Consider the following 18,065-nt stretch of genomic DNA (forward strand, 5'->3'; position numbering starts at 1 on the left):
ATGTAAATGGTATACCAAAGTCCCTATATATCTTTCGATTTGCACGAAATTTTGCACAGCGTAATAAATTAGGCTTAGAATGATGTGTCTTAAGTTTTCCGAAAATCCAGATTTAGATATAGCCCCTAATATAGTTTCGTCCAATTTTAGGTAAATGGGGTATCAAAGTCCCTAGATATCTTTCGATTTCCACGAAATATGGCATGGCGTAATGAATTAGTTCTAGAATGATGTGTGTTAAATTTCGTGAAAATCGTTTAAGTTTAAATACTGCTCCCATATATATTTTTGTCCGATATAAGGTAAATGGTGTGCCAAAATCCCTTTATACCTTTCGACGAAACTTGGCATAGCGTAATGAATTAGTTCTAGAATAATGTATGTTAAGTTTCCTGAAAATCGGTCCAGATTTAGATATAGCTCTCATATATATTTTCGTCCGATTTAATGTAAATGGTGCCGTCCGATTTTACACAAAACTGACACAAACTTTTCACAACGTACTGGAGTTAGAATAACCTAGAAGTTGGTTTTAAATGCATTACCATGGTGGGTCCAATCGGCACAAAATTTTACTCTACGTACTGAAGTTACTATAACATAACATGTGGCAAGTTTAGTTCAAATCGGATTAGATTTTAATATAGCTTTCATAATTTTGTCCCTTGTCCTTAAAAAATTCGACGTCTTTTAGGTTTTATCTGTTGGATATACCGAAAGTGGTGAAGGGTATCATATAGTCGGTCCCGTCCGACTTTACTACTTTCCTTACTGGTTTTGTTCATAAGTTAAAATGTTGCCAATTGCCAACTTTATAGTTCAATTGTTTTTATTTTGCAGGGGATCTCTCCGATGGAGTTTATTTAAGAAATGTAATTAAATTTAATGGTAGAAGACAATCTTTGTAGCTAATAATAATAACAAGAGTCTGTCAACATTTTGTTGTTGTATAGGGTCTCAATAGAGAACCTCAAAAATTAACGTAAAACGTAGTTTCGTCCGATTTTAAGTAAAAGGTGCACAAAAGACCCCAAGCTAGGCCATTTGCTACAAAATTTTGCACAACGAACTGAAATTAGTATTACCTAACGTTTGTCAAGTTTTGTAGGAATCGGTTATGATTTAGATATAGCTCCCATATATAGTTTCGTCCAATTTTAAGTGAATGGTAAACCAAAGGCCCAAAGTTGGGCTTGCATTGATTGACACAAAATTTTGCACAACACACTGAAGTTAATATAACCTACCAAAGTTTTTTTTTTGAAATTGATTCAAATTTGGATAGAGCTCCCATATATATTTTCTCCCGATTTTAAGTAAATGATGTACAAATAAGTCAAAATATGACCGATATGCACAAAACATACTGAAATTAGTATAACCTAACCTGTGATAAGTTTCGATGAAATCGTTTTAGATTTCGATATATGTTCGCCCGATATATGTTTAAGTAAATGGTGCACCAAACACCTTATGTTTATCAGTCATTTATCCAAATAATCCATGGGTGTCCGATTGATATTCGCTTTAAATTGATTTACATAATTTTGTCCCATAGTAAGAAGCAACTCTATATCTAACCAAATGAAAAATTTGAAAGGGTTGGTTATGGATCCTCTTTCCTGTTAATGGTCCTACATAAATGCGAGGTCTGTAAGGCTACATCTGTTGAATATACCCAAAGTGGGGAAGGGTATCATATAGTCGGCTCCGTCCGACTTTACTACTTTCCTTACAGGTTTCTATTTCATTCAGTGTGTATGTGTTTATGGCTTTCCAAACTGAGTTTTTGTATGGTTGTTCAATTTTCCTGTTATTGAGTATTTTTTTACACGTGTGCATTGTTTGTGATTCTATGATGTTTGTGCTGCTATTATTATTACTCATTATCTTTATCCGAACTCAGCTTTGAATTGAAAAAATCCCCCAAAATATATTTATACCCTTCACCACACTGTGGTACAGGGTATTATGTTCGTAACAGGCAAAAATAATCGAGATACACCCATGGTTCTTTTTGAGAATATGCATATAATAACTTTCTGAGTCGATTTATGCATGTCCGTCCGTCCATGTATTTTTGTTAACAAAGTACAGGTAGCATTTATGATCCGACTTGGATGAAATTTGGCACAGGTCACCTAATTGACCCAAGGACAAATCCTATTGAAATTGGAGAAAATCGGTTCAGATTTAGATATAGCTCCCATATAAAGCTTCGTCCGATTTTAGGTAAATGATGCACCAAGCTTCCAATATTTTTCCGATTGAAAAAAAGTTTTCACAGCGTACTGAATTAGCAGCACCAAACTCTCAAAGTTTGTCCGATTGAGTAAAAATTTTTCACAGCGTACTAGAAAATCGGTTCAGATTTAAATGTAGCTCCCATATATAGTTTCGTCCGATTTTAGGTTAGTGCACACTCGTAATTTTTGTCTGATTGAGACAAAATTTTGCACAGCGTTTGATGTACGTGTAGTTTTGATGATATATTTCTTCCATATATAGCTTAACCGTAATTTAAGCAAACTCCCAATATTTTTCCGATTGGGGCAAAATTTTACACAGCCTACTGAACTAGGTCCTGATATTTACGAAGGTTTTTTTGAAATCGGTTCAGATTTATATATGCTGTATGCGGAGTTTTGTGAAAATCGGTTTTTTGGTAAATGTTCCACCAAACTCCCAAGTTTTGTCCGATTGATAAAAAATTTTGCACAACGTATTGAGATTGGTCCATATTAATGTATACGTCGTTTTGTGAAAATCGGTTCAGATTTAGCCTATTATATGGGAGCCTCCTTCTCGGTGCACAGAGGAGCCTACGTCTGTTCCAGCATACCAGACGGTATATGCCACGGTTGCTCAATTAGGTCCAGATTTACATGTAGCTCCACATACATTATTTTGCTCGATTTCATACAAATGGTACAAAAAAGAATCAGATTGACATACATTGCATTGAGCATGCATTGAGTTTTTTACTTGGTTCAAATATCTATGTAGATCACACATTTAGTTTCGCCCCATTCCATTTCAATGGTGCCCTGAAAATTATATGTCTGTTCTATCTACAGGATATTGTATATATTAGCATCTCTTGTATGTATGCTTACTGGTTTTTGTCTGTATTACGACTAATTGCATCATTTGTAGAACATTTCGTCGTACCCTAACTCACACCATTCTAGGCCTAATTCATTACGCTGTACCAATTTTCGTGCAAATAGAACGATATATAGGGACTTTGGTGCACCATTTACATTAAATCGGACGAAAATATATATGTGAGCCAACTTTTGTTTGTGCTTTAAAAACAAGTAAAAAGTGTCAGTCGGCGTTGCCGACAGATATATACCCTCACCGTATGGTTTACCAAGAAGGTCTTTGGAGTGACACTCCGGATTTATCATTCGTTTTATATTCAAATAAAGTTTACAAGATTATATAATATTGGCCCTTTTTGGGGGAGGTACCAGAGGAAATGCAGACGGTTCTCAATTTCTTACTTGATCTAGGCTATGTAAACTTAATTGCTTGTGCAAAGTTTGGTTCAAATCGGAAATTGAAAATGTAGACCCTTTGTGGGATACCAGAAGTAGTGGACCAATGGGTACCATCTTCAAATTTTATCTAGGCTTGGTAAAGATAATATTTTGTACAAAGTTTAGTTCAAATCGTATAGTCCGTTCGCATGATATTAGATTCATAAATATTGAAAATTTTGACCCTTTGTGGGGGAAGTACCAGAAGGAGTGAACCAACGCACAGAGCCCTGGAGTTTTGTTAGAATCGGTTCATATTTATATATACTCCTATATAGTTCCACTATATTTTATGTAAATGGGGCACAATCGATTCTGTTCCAGTTGCACGATATTATGTTTAGCATATTGTGTTAAGTTTTGTGGAAATTGGTTCAGATTTAGATACAGCTTGTCCAAATTCATACAAATGGTGCGCCGAGGAACCTATGTTCGTTCGCTTTACATGAAATATGGCAGAAAGTTTTGGATTGAAATCAAAATTTGCTGTAATCGGTTCAGTTTTAGATATAACATCCATATAAATGTGCATCCGATTTCATACAAAATAACTAAGATTTGTCTGATTGGGACGAATTTCACCACAATGTACCAAATTGAACATAGAATAACGATTAGTTGCCTTGTAAAATGTAAGCACCTGTTGGCATAACCAATCTATATTTTCGTCTGAGTCCCTGCAAATTGTGCATTAAATAATAAGCGTCCTTCCAATCGAGACAAATTTTGGACAGCACACTGTACTGCAGCATACCAAATGGTTGCTAAAATGCGTCCTGATTAATATATAGCTCCCATACACAATTTAGCCTAATTTCATACAAATGGTACACCAAAGAACTAAAGTCAAAATCGACATGCAATTTTTCATAGATTTCAGAATTGCATGTGTATATGTTGATTCAAATTAATTCAAATATCTATGTAGTTCATACATTTAATTTTTTCCGATTTCATTTTAATGGTCCCCTAATGATGCTATGCCCGTTCTATCTACAGGATATTGTACATATGAGCATCTGTAGTATGTACCCAAAGTGGTGAAAAGAATCATATAGTCATCCCCGTCCGACTTTTTTGGTTCCCTTACGGGTTTATGTTTTAAAACCCAAATTGCTTTGTATTTTTCATTTCTATGTCTATGTACACATATTATAAAAAATATAACTTTAACAGAGAAACATTTATGTTTATTGTTAAAAACAATTCAAAAAAGTTTATTTTTTCAATGTGTAAACTCATTCTTGACATACTGTATCTACAGAAAGAAGAGGAAATAGTTAAGTATTAGTTGAAATCAGTTATTACAACTTTTGCCTATGTTGTCATTGGATTTAAATTTTATAGTTACATCGATCATTTTCATATTTGAATATTTTTTGATTAATTCCGGAAGATATTCCTCTTGTTTTCCTTTGAATTTCCTATCGAAGGGGTAGCCCATTGAGCGATTGTCCGGATACAATTGATCCTTAAGACCACAGTATGATGCAGAGTCATTGCAGGGATTAGCTCTGTAATAGAGATGTTTTTGTAAGATGGTTCAAATGAATTGAAAAGTAAATATTTAGTACTTACGTCTTATCGTGCAAAGTTACAGCATCACCACTCATATCGGATATCATTACAAATAGATCAAAGGGCATGCCTTCTGGTTTACCTTTGGGAAGAAGCATATGTCGAGGCCAACCGCAACCACAGAACCACAATTGCTCCAAATCTTGAGGTGGTTTTTCATTGGCATCCTTTGGAAAGGCGCGTTCGTATGGAATTGTGACACTTGAATTGCTTGACAACTGGTATATGCGATTTACGCCCGGTTTCACTGCACGAAACAGAATCATAATAGTTAGCTTTCTGTACAAATTTCTAAATTGACAATATGTATTGTTTACAATACCGAGTTTTGATTTAAATTCAAAAATTTTTTCATACAAACTATTGAGACTTAAATTGTTTTTCATCGTTTATAGTTTGGTTGTGTGTGTGTACTTACAGGTTACTTTGAATTTATCCATCTCAATTGCCAATAGTCGTTGTTCGTTTAATTTTAAGGGGCAGCCACGCTCATCTGACTTCGGACATAGGAATATCCGACATGTGCCCTCTACTGGCGAGTTTCTGTTGTTCGACACTCCAATTTTATACTCAAACGGAGAATGCTGCAAATGTGTGAATTTTGCATAAACATTGCCTTCGGGGCCGAAATCCAATCCAGCCGCCAAATTTAATTCTGACTTCTCAAAACGGGTAAAGAGTTGATTTGGAGTGCTATCACCGGACGTTAGTGTTACTTCCAAATTATTAATTTCAACCCCTTTGAATGCGAGATCATTTGTGTCATATGGATTGAGACGCTCTTTGTGGCGGTTGAAAATCTCATCAACAAATCCGTGCCATCTATAGAAAGTAGGGTCGCGCATAGCTGTTGTGTTATCTCCCATAACACCGAACTCTTCTAGAAAACGCGCTTCGGGATCGTGGCAAAGCGCAATGATATTGTGACCTTCATTGTGCAGACTTCCGTAGTATTCGGGATTGACTGATAGGCTAGTAGCTTCAACAATGTCTCCCAAAATATCAATACCCTTTTTCGGGTCCAAAGGAATTTCGTTGCCCTTCGACTGTAAGCAAAAGCTTATTTAAACATTAACCAAATATAAGAGTGCAAATACTTACATCTACAACATATCCTTTGTCAATGGCGGCAACTACGCGATCAATCCAGCGCCTGATGTCAGCAATGTCCACATGAATATCGTTACGATCAATGTCTGATAGCGCACTGTTGGCGTTGCGCCCGGGATAGGTTCTGCGGATCGAACTGTTCATAATTTTTGGGAAATAGCCCTCCGCTATAGGGTAGCGTAAGTCTTTTATTGGTCGCAACTTTGCCAAGTTGTTGGAGAAGCGTTCTGCATTGTATCGAGCTAAAACCTGATGATGCATGTAATAAAATAGTTCTCCTCGGCGGTCTTTCTTTACAATCTCCAAAGGGCCATAGCCAGGGTACACTAAATGCCAATGCCAGTGATGACTATTTACGCCTATATCCTCCCTGAAATATGCCAATCGTTGTTCTTTTTCTCGGTTTGAGGCGGTGAAGTTTAGGGGAATGTCAACGTAACGCTATAAATACAAACATTCGTATATTATATATGTTAAACACACAAATACAACTCTTTTTCATACCCGCTCTTCCTGATCCTTGATCAATTCACTTTCCGCACGAGCTTCATGGAAGACATATGGTTCTACAAAATGTTGCGGAAATGTTTCAGCAATTGGTTTTATTGGGAACTCCTTGGTGTCCTCTCTGTGTTGAACGGCCACCGAAAGACAGTACTGGAACAAGAAAGGATTCACCCGATCTTTACAGTAAACGCACGTGGATATGAAAACGTCCTCATTGCTTGCATCCACAAATATTTTAATTAATTGAGCTGCAATGTCTTGGTGCATCCTGTTGGAAAGCGAAAATTGGCTACGCTTGCCAATTTTTCGAGCAAATGTTAAGTCCGGTTTCTGTTCTAAATCACGTACCGGTATTTGCATTTTAATTTCAGATGGTTTTCCAAACCGAGTTGAAATTTTATCGGATATATCCGCATATTCCTCACTATAGAAGCTTTTGGGTATGAGAAAAATCGCCTTACCACCGTCCCTAGCTGTGAAGACGGGCTCCAAAGGACGATCAAACAGTAATTTCAATGCCTTCTCGTTTATTTTGTGCAACATTTTGTTTGTCAAAAATTGTTAGCTAATTCAGACTGGCCTGTTCCATGTTGTGTTAGTTGTTTAAATAGCTAACCCCAATCGCCGTTTTAATGCAATTTTACGAATTTTTTGATATACGCAACCGCATACTTGTGATTGAGAAAATGTGATACTGCGTGAGAAATTTTCCCACCGCAATATAGAAATGCATATGTTTACAAAATTGCAAATTAATTAAGTGTAAGTGATATGAAATATCCGACTGCGGTTTGGTATCTTAACATGCAATATATGTAGTAAAGGGTCCTGCTTATACTAAGTGATAAAAATGTTATAGTATTCCTACGGCTTATTGTGATATTCTACCGCAATGCAATGTCTAAAAAGTCGCAAATAACCAGTAAGGATATGATACCCTTCACCACTATGGGTATTTTAAACCGCTGATGATATTTATCTAAATGTAAATCTACCTAGATCTATCAATAAACATATCATTCGTTTGTTACAATGGGACAAAAGTATGTAAATCGACTTGAAACAAATATAAATAGGTCATCCGTTGGACTATGCCTGTACTTCTAGAACACGCAACATTTCTTTGCTCAATTCTGTACGTTGTCCAAAATTTGATGTCAATCTGACTAACATGAGGAGTTTGATGCACAATTTACTTAAAATCGGGCGAATATATATATGGAAGCTATATCCAAATATGAACCGATTTCAACGAAACTTGTCACAGGTTAGGTTATACTAATTTTAGTACGTTTTGTTCCTACCAGCCTATTGGTTCCTTGCTGCGTAAATTACTTAAAATCAATCTATAATAAAAGGGCGCTATATCTAAATCTCAACCGATTTTCACGAAACTTGGCACCCATCATTCTGGATCTGAAAATATAAATGGGAGCTATATCTAAACCTTGACCGATTTTCACGAAACTTGACAGACATCACTCTAGGCTCGATTTAGTACGTTATGCCAAATTTCGTGCAAATCGAAGGATATATAGGGACTTTGGTACACCATTTACATGAAATAGGACGAAACTATACATGGGAGCTATATCTAAATCTGGACCGATTTTCTCGAAACTTGGCAGACATGACTCTAAGCTCAATTCACTACGTTATGCCAAATTTGGTGCAAATCGAAAGATATATAGGGACTTTGGTGCATGATTTACATCAAATCGGACGAAACTATATATTGGAGCTATATCTAACTCTGGACCGATTTTCTCGAAACTACGCAGATATCACTCTAGGCCCAATTCAGTACGTTATGCCAAAGTTGGTGCAAACCGAAAGATATATAGGGTCTTTGGTGCACCATTTACATGAAATCGGACGAAACTTGGCAGACATCGTTCTAGGCTCTATTCAGTACGTTATGCCTTTGGTGCACCATTTACATGAAATCGGACGAAACTATATATGGGAGCTATATCTAAATCTGGACCGATTTTCTCGAAACTTGGAGGACATCACTCTAGGCTCAATTCAGTACGTTATGCCAAATTTCGTGCAAATCGAAGGATATATTGGGACTTTGGTGCACCATTTACATGAAATCGGACGAAACTATATATGGGAGCTATATATAAATCTGGACCGATTTTCACGAAACTTGGCAGGCATCGTTCTAGGCTCAATTCGGTACATTATACTAAATTTCGTGCAAACCGACTGATATATAGGTTCTTTGGTACACAATTTACCTTAAATCGGACGAAAATATATATGGGAGCTATATCTAAATCTGAACCGATTTTTCCCAATTTCAATAGGGTTCTTCCTTGGGCCAAACAAATGAGCTGTGCCAAATTTCATCCAAATCGGATTATAAATGCGACCTGTAGTTTGTTTACAATTTAACACCAACAGACGGACGGACATGCATAAATCGACTTAAAAAGTGATTCTATGCATATTCTCAGAAGGAACCATGTGTCTATCTCGTTTCCTTTTGCCTGTTACAAACATATGCACAAAGACATAATACCCTGTACCACAGTGTGGTGAAGGTTATAAAAACAAGTGAAACCAGTAAGGAAAGTTCAAAAGTCGGACGGGGCCGACTATATGATACCCTTCACCATTTTGGGTAATAATATCTAAAATATCCTGTAGACAGAACAGCCATAGAATCTTTGGAGGACCATTGAGATGGAATCAGATGAAATTAAATTTGCTATCTAGATAGATATTTGAACCAATTGAAAACACCCCATACACATACCATTCTGCAATTACATGGGAGCTATAAATGTATGGGACCTAATTGAACATACACCATTTGTTTTTTGTTATCACTCCATTTTCAATTAAATAACCTCTAATGAATTTCGTGTAATTCGAACAAACATAGGCCCTACGGGGCACCATTTACATAAAATCGAACGAAAATATATTAGACCTATATCAAAATCTGAACCGATTTCAACAAAGCCTATCATTTTTCTTCAATTGCATTCGCTATTCAAAATTTTGCTCCATCAGACAAATATCTGGAGTTTGGTTCATCATTCACATAAAATCAGACGAAACTATATATGGGAGCTATATCTAACTCTGAACCGATTTTAAAAAAACTTCACAGACATCAGTCTGGACCTAATTCAGTACTCTGTGCACAATTTTGTCCCAATCGGACAAATATCGGGAGTCTGGTGTATAACATGAAATCGGACGAAACTATACATGGAAGATATATCTAAATCGGTCAATCAATCGGACAAATATCGGGAGTCTGGTGTATCATTTACAAAAAATCGGACGAAACTGTACATGGGAGCTATATCTAAATCCTAACAGATCTTAACAAAACTTTGCAGACATGAATCTGAACCTAATTTAGCATTCTGGAGTTTGGTGCATCATTCAAAAAAAAATCGGACGAAACTATATATGGGAGCTAATCAATCTGGACCTAATTCAGTACTCTGTACAAAATTTTGTCCCAATCGGACAAATATTAGGAGTTTGGTGTATCACATGAAATCGGACGAAACTATATATGGAAGATATATCTAAATCTGAGCCGAATCCAACAGAACTTCGCATACATAAGTATGGACCAGATTCAGTGCGCTGTGCAAAATTTTGTCCCAATCCGACCAATATTGGGAGTTTGGTGCACCATTTACCTAAAATCGGACGAAACTATATAGGGGAGCTATATCTAAATCTGAACCGATTATCTCCAATTTCAATAGGGTTCGTCCTTGGGCCAAATAAGTGAACTGTGCCAAATTTCATCCAAATCGGATCATAAATGCGACCTGTAATTTGTTCACAAAAATACATGGACGGACATGCGTAAATCGACTCAGAAAGTGATTCTATGCATATTCTCAAAATGGTCTATCTCGATTCCTTTTGCCTGTTACAAACATATGCACAACGACATAATACCCTGTACTACAGTGTGGTGAAGGGTATAAAAAGCGTTTACTTTGGATACCTTCCACCATAGGTTTACTGATAGTTACTTGAAATGAAAATATAGGGAAAATACCAAAAAGTGAACATATACCGATAATTCTACAAACGGATTTATGTAAACCATTATGTATACCAAATAGAAAAATTTCGGCAATTTTTAATGGGGATTTTTCCTAAAATCTGAAAACCCCAAAGCGTGATACTAATTAAGTATGGTAGAGTATAGAATCCTCAAACTACTGCAATTTAGATTGCAAAGTTATATGAGGCTATGGTCTAAAGGGGGACCAATATTGAATATGCCTAATTAATGACCGATATGTGTAAATTTCGAAACCAATATTTTGGTTATGTATCTCAACTCTTCCCTTCAGGAATTATCATTATATGGAAGAGATGCCTGAATGCCTGCCGATATATATGAAATACAAATTTCAGAAATTTCAATGGATGTTTTTTCCTAAAAACCCCAATAATACTGCAAAAATGCTGCAACTCCAAAATACTGCAATTTAGAGGTTACAGTTATATAAGGCCATCACCAGAGTTTTTATATAGTTCATTCACGAACCTCACGTTCTAATTTTTTAGGTCTAAATGCGGTCTATATCTTATTATCGAACCTTAAGTTCTACTTTTTTATCTCCATATCCCCCGCCTTCGAAATGATTACATCAGAGTCTTAGAACCAAACCCAAAACGCGGAACAAATCAGATTACTAATGTAATATAAAAATGGGAGTTATATGGGGACTATCCCTAAAACGGGGCGAATATTAATAATTTTTGGGAGGGAAGTTTGTTACCATATACGACTACAAACAAAAACCAAATTACAAAGAATTTGGTTGAAAAACGTTAAAGAACCACAAAATACCAAAAAAGGGGGGGGTACCCTTACATAGGGGCTACCTGTAAAAATGGTCCTATATTTATAATTTTAAGTGGAAATATTTGCTACCCAATAAGAGCACGAAGTACTAAATTACAGCCAATTCGGTCGAAAATACCACCAGAACCCCCAAAGTACCGAAAATTTCGGGATAACAGAAAAAGTGGATATTAATAATTTTTCGTGGAGTAATTTAGTACCCAATAAATACCCAATGTTCCAAATTTCAGTGAATTCGGTTTAAAACGCGCTCAAGAACCCCAAAATACCGAAAATTGGGAGATACCCTTATATGGGAGCTATGCCTAAACGTGGACCGATATATCCCATCTTCGATCTTGAACTGCCTGCAGACAACAGACAACCCTATGCAAAATTTCAGCTCCCTATCTCAATTCCTTCAGAAGATAGCGTGATTACAACAGAAGGACAGACGTACGGACATGGCTATATCGTCTTCAAATTTTTCCCTGAACAAGAATATATATTTCGATGAGTTACAAACGGAATGACAAAATTAATATACCTTCCATACTATGGTGGAGGGTATAAAAAGTAGTGGACCTAAATGACTACCTTGAGGTATTCTGGTGTTCCTCAGTTATATTTTTATACAGGATATCATTAAAAGACACCCATATAATCAAGTTTATATAACAGCAATTCATGTACAACTGTGTCAAATGCTTTACTGAAATCAGTGTATATAACATCAGTTTGACATTTGTTTAGAAATCCACTATGTACGTGACATGTGAGTTCTAATAAATTTGCCTTGAAGAAACCATGTTGATATGGTGATATTATAGATCTAGCAAAGCGAGTTATTCTGCGTGAGACCAGAAGCTCAAAAAGTTTAGGAATTGCACTTAGTTTTGTAATGACTCTATAATTTTCAATTGTACATCTACTACCGGACTTATGCAAAGGAATAATAAAGTTTGATCTCCAAATAAGTGGGAAATGTCAATGATTCATTGAATATAATTGTTAGGGGTCGATAAAGCTCGTACCTGGAGTTGCAGCATTTCAATGACAATAAACCATTTAGAATTTTATCCTCTGTGAAACTAATGCAGGGAAATTGATTAAGTTTATGAATATTATACAAGTAATTAATATTATTAAATGAATATTTAGAATATGTACTTTGAAAAAAATCTGCAAACGTATCAGCTATTTCATTAGAATTACAAGATTCTCTACAACCAAGTTTTATAATAGTAGGAAATTACCGTACTTTTCTTTTTGAATTTACGAATTTAAAAAAGTTTTTAGGGTTTTTATTGAGACTATTTCGCATCATGAGTAAGTAATCAGAATAAAATCTTGAATTTTCAATGTTGTGCATATTTCTTGCTTTTGCATAATTGGTGAAGTTTAAAGTTGATTTAAATTTTTTATACAACCTACTTTTTAAGTTAAACATACCAAGCTGGACCCATTTCTGAGCACAATTTTAATGTAGGGTCTGAGATATGCAATGCATCATTAAGTACTATGTAAAAGGAAGAAATAATAGAATCAACATCACTGTTAAATTCAGGAAACCAATTATATATTGTATAATGTAGAACGTAACAGATTTACATTGGTCTTAGCAAAGTTTAGTTTACGCCACTTTTTATACCCTCCACCATAGTATGGAGGGTATATTAGTTTTGTTTTTCCTAATCGAATTGAGATAGAGCCCCAAAATTTTGCATAGAGTCGTCTTTTGTCTGCAGGCAGACTATATGTCTGCAGATGGGCTATATCGGTCCACGTTTAGGCATAGCTCCCATATAAGCAGTGTTGCCAAAACTTGATTGGAAAAAAATGCTAGATTTTGTTTAAAAAGATGCCAAAAAGTACAAAAATTTTTAGAAAAGTGCCAGCAAAAAGTGCTAAAACAGGATATAAATTGTTTAGTTATTAATGAGATCTACATTTCTTAGAAAATTATTTATATACTTAAATAATACGAATCATCATATCTCGACTAGCTGAGTCATGTGTGTCTGTCTATTAACATTTGTGAACAAAGTGGCAGTCACAGCTGGTACTGGCCAGTGAGGACACTTACTGTGTTTTGTAAAATCGGTCAATATTTACGTAACGGATGATATTTAGGAGATGAAATGAACCAAAAAATAGTGGGTTTTGTCCCGATGCCATTTTTTTAACCCAAACAGCAATAAACCAATAAATACGGGAAGAAGAAGTAAAGCCAAGGGAAGTAAAGCAGAGTTTTAAATGTATTTACATTATACTGATTTAAATTATACTGACCTATGATGGCGGGTATACATCATAGGTGGAGTGTATAAATTTGTCATTCCGTTTGCAACTAGGATGTTTGGTATTGCAAATGCCATATATCGGTTGAGGTATTGGTCTAGCCCTCATATGGTCTAGCCTCATATAACATTTTCCAATCAAACTGGCTATAGTTTGGTATTTTGGGTTCCCATATCCGTACCAATAATTTTTAATATTGAAGTTTCAGGGTACTCCCCATATAACGGTGTCAAATCTCTCTACCAAAAGTACCAACATTGATCTCCGTTTATTATAGCCCCATATAAGGATAGCCCCACTATTTGATGTTTTGAGAATTTCAATATATTTTGCTCACATATTTTTGGGTATCATAAGATAATAAAAAGTTCGTTTTTTTACTTGTTATATTCTGAGGTGGATATTTCGCAGGTGGATATTTCACCGACACGGCAATTAGTTTCGCAGAAAATTGAAGTCTTGGGGTAGTTACCTAAGGTATCATATGGATAGCCCCGTCTCACTGGAAAAAGTATTGGAAAATCTAATCCACCATGTGAAACATAGGAAACTTCAATGTGTCAATGAGAAATCAAATAAAGAAGAATTTTTGGAGTGATACTAAAATTTTTGAAAAAATCCTTTTTTTGTGCTAAACGAGTTTAAAGTGGTAAATCTAGCACTAAAAGTGCTAAATTTGCAACACTGCACATAAGGGTACTCCACAATTTTCGGTATTTTGAGGTTATTGAGCCGAATTCGCTGAAACTTGGTACTTTAAGTTCTCCCTACTAAAAATTATAAATATAGGTCAATTTTTCCTGGTACACCGCCCCCACCCCCATATAACGGTACCACTCAATTTACGGTAGTTTGGGGATCTTGAGTGTGTTTTGCAATCGAATTCGCTGAAATTTTCTACATTGGGTTCCTATTGGGTACTAAATGTCTCCAAAAAAATTATTTATATATGTCCACTTTTTCTGGTAGTCCCCATATAACGGTACCTCCTAACTTTCAGTATTTTGGGGGGGTTTGATCCGCCGAATTAGCTGTAATTTAGTGTTTTGAGTTCTCAATAGGTGCCAAATCTCCCCACAAAAAATTATGAATATAGGTCAATTTTTTCGGATAGCCCCCATATAAGGGTACCCCCAATTTTCGGTATTTTGGGGTTCTTGAGCGCGTTTTTTAACCGAAAAAAAATTATAACGTATGGTTCGATAATGAACTATAGCCGCATTTAGACCCAGCCCCTGTGTGGAGGTTCCAGAAGGAGTGGACCGCCTTTCCCCATTTTTGAATTTGAACAAAGTTTGGATGAAATAATAAGATGGGCAATGTTTGTATGACATCTAAAATTTTCTGAAAGGGATTTGGTCCAAAGAAACATGGGGTCTAGAACCAATACTTCGATGAGGCACATTTTCACCGTGTTAAATGTTATACACCCTCATTAGCCATAAGGCTGAGGGTATAATTATCCATTAAAAATTTCTGAAATTTGTATTATGGTTTACATAATCCCTTTTTAGAAATGTCGTTTTAGGTCCACTTTTTGGTATATTGCCAATGTTTTCATTTGAAGTATCTGTCAGTATATCTATGGTGAAGGGTATCCAAAGATCGGCCCGGCCGAACTTAACGCTTTTTCACTTGTTTTGTAATACAGTTTTAATAGCTGAGTATTTAGTTCAACGGTTACCATAAGGGTAGGATGATGCATATCTTCAGGTTCTGAGAATGGAGGAATTGGACATTCTGCAGAATTTAAAGTCGAAAAAAAAACACCAGATCTAAAGTTTTGCCTTTAGCATTGTAAATGTTATTTATTTGATCAAAAATATTATCCCAGAACGAAAACATATCTGTGGACAGTCCATTTGATGATACAGGTACATGATCCACTATATTATCACCTGAGACCAATGTTAATGTCGGTAAATTTAAATCGCCTGGACAAATCAGTTCACAGTTTGAAGAATGCCATAGTGAAACTTCCTTTATAAATTTAGAATGCTTAACATAAATGCCAATATCTGAATATGGAGCAATATAGGAACACATAAAGGCGTTGGAATAATTTAAATATGTTAATTTTACACAAACAATTTCAACATGAGAGTAATCAGTGAAAATAATGCGCTCTGATGCAATGGAATTGTGAACAGCAATGAGTACGCCTCCACCAATTTTATTTAATTTCCGTGAAAACAAGAATTTTGAAATCACAGCCGAAAGATGTTAAGTAAATATTCTTAAGTTTAGTATTTAGACCTCGAACATTTTGGTATTTTTTTTTTTTTTTTTTTTTTGAAGTGGATGCGAGAGAAGGAGTTGCTACAGGGTTTTAAATATTAGTTATTTCTCGGTATATAAACTCTTTAACAAGTATACCATACCATTTCTTGATCAGCGTAAAATTCAATGACGATATAGCCATGTCCGTCTGTCTGTTGTAATCACTCTAGCGTCTAAACGAATTGAGATAGATCGCCAAAATTTTGCATAGAGTCGTCTTTTGTCTGCAGGCAGGTCAAGTTCGAAGATGGGATATATCGGTCCACGTTTAGGCATAGCTCCCCTATAAGGGTACCTCCCAATTTTCGGTATTTTGAGGTTCTTGAGCGCGTTTTTCAACCGAATTCGCTGAAATTCGGTACATTGGGTTCTTATTGGGTACCAAATTTCCCCACTAAAAATTATAAATATGGGTTCATATTTTCGGATAGCCCCCATATAAGGGTACCCCCAATTTTGCGGTATTTTAGGGTTCTTGAGCGCGGTTTTCAACCGAATTCGCTGAAGTTAGGTACTTTGAGTTCTTATTGGGTAGCAAATCTCTATACTAAAAATTATAAATATTGGTAAATTTTTCCGGGTAGCCCCCATATAACGGTACCACCTAATTTTCAGTATTTTGAGGGTTTTGATCGTACTTTTCCACCGAATTGGCTGTAATTTAGTATTTTGAGTTCTTAATGCGTACCAAATCTCTCCAGAAAAATTTATAAATAAAAGGTCAATTTTTTCGGATAGCCCCATATAAGGGTACCCCCAATTTTCGGTATTTTGGGGTTCTTGTGCGGGTTTTTCCACCGAATTCGCTGTAAATTGGTATTTTGTTGTCGTATATGGCAGCAAATCTCCTTACCAAAAATTTTTAATATTCCCCCCTTTTTGGGGTCGTCCCAATGGAACCCCCTTTTTATACCTTCACTACACTGTGGTACAGGGTATTAAGTCCTTGTGCATATGTTTGTAACAGGCAAAAGGAATCGAGATAGACACATGGTTCCTTTTGGGAATATGCATAGAATCACTTTTTAAGTCGATTATTGCATGTCCGCCCGTCCGTCTGTCCATGTTAAATTGTAAACAAAGTGCTGGTTGCATTTATTATTTGGTCCAAGGACGAACCCTATTGAAATTGAAGAAAATCGAATCAGATTTAGATATTGCTCCAGTATATAGTTTCGTCCGATTTTATGTAAATGGTGCACCAAAGTCCCTATATATCTTCCAATTTGCATGAAATTTTGCAGAGAGTATTGAATTAGGTCCAGAATGATGTTCGCCAAGTTTCCTGAAAATCTGTTCTGATATAGATATAGCTTCTATATATATTTTCGTCCGATTTAAGGTAAATGGTGCAAAAAAGTACATTTATTATCTTAAGATTTGCACGAACATAGTGTAATGAATTGCATAGTGTAATGAATGGACTCTGGAATGACGTGTGTCAAGTTTCGAGGAAATCGGGTCAGATTTAGATATAGATCCTATATATATTTTCCTCCGGTTTAAGGTAAATGGGGCACCAAAGTCCCTATATATCTTTTGATTTGCACGAAATTTGGCATAGGGTACTGAATACGGTGCACAATGATGCGCGCAAAGTTGCGTGAAAATCGGTTCAGATATAGATATAGCTCCCATATATTTTCGTCCGATTTTATGTAAATGGTGCACCAAAATCCCTATTTATCTTTCTATTTGCACGAAATATAGCATAGTGTACTGAATCGACTTTAGAATGGCGGGTGTCAAGTTTCGAGGAAATCGCGTCAGATTTAGTTATAGCTCCCATATATATTTTCGTCGGATTTTAGGTAAATAGTGCACCAAAGTCCCCATATATCCTTCGATGTGCTCGAAATTTGCATAGCGTACTGAACTATGACCAAAATGATGAGTAGTGA

General features: G+C 35.8%; 1 protein-coding gene across 1 annotated transcript; it reads right to left on the bottom strand.

Moving 5' to 3' along the window:
- Nucleotides 1–611: 611 nt before the first annotated feature.
- On the bottom strand, nt 612–7,283 carry LOC133322466 (phenoloxidase 2-like; the record flags this gene model as incomplete). Its single annotated transcript, XM_061531461.1, has 6 exons — nt 6,738–7,283; nt 6,225–6,674; nt 5,542–6,169; nt 5,124–5,370; nt 4,966–5,059; nt 612–635 (listed from the first exon to the last, which is right to left on the bottom strand). Coding segments are annotated over exons 1-6 (1,989 nt in total), but the record flags the coding sequence as incomplete, so codon positions are not given.
- Nucleotides 7,284–18,065: the final 10,782 nt, after the last annotated feature.

The sequence above is a fragment of the Musca vetustissima genome, unplaced genomic scaffold (genome assembly GCF_032173495.1).
Source record: "Musca vetustissima isolate MV318-11 ecotype Yass unplaced genomic scaffold, APGP_CSIRO_Mvet_v1 utg86582, whole genome shotgun sequence".
In the NCBI taxonomy this organism is placed as follows: Eukaryota; Metazoa; Arthropoda; class Insecta; order Diptera; family Muscidae; genus Musca; species Musca vetustissima.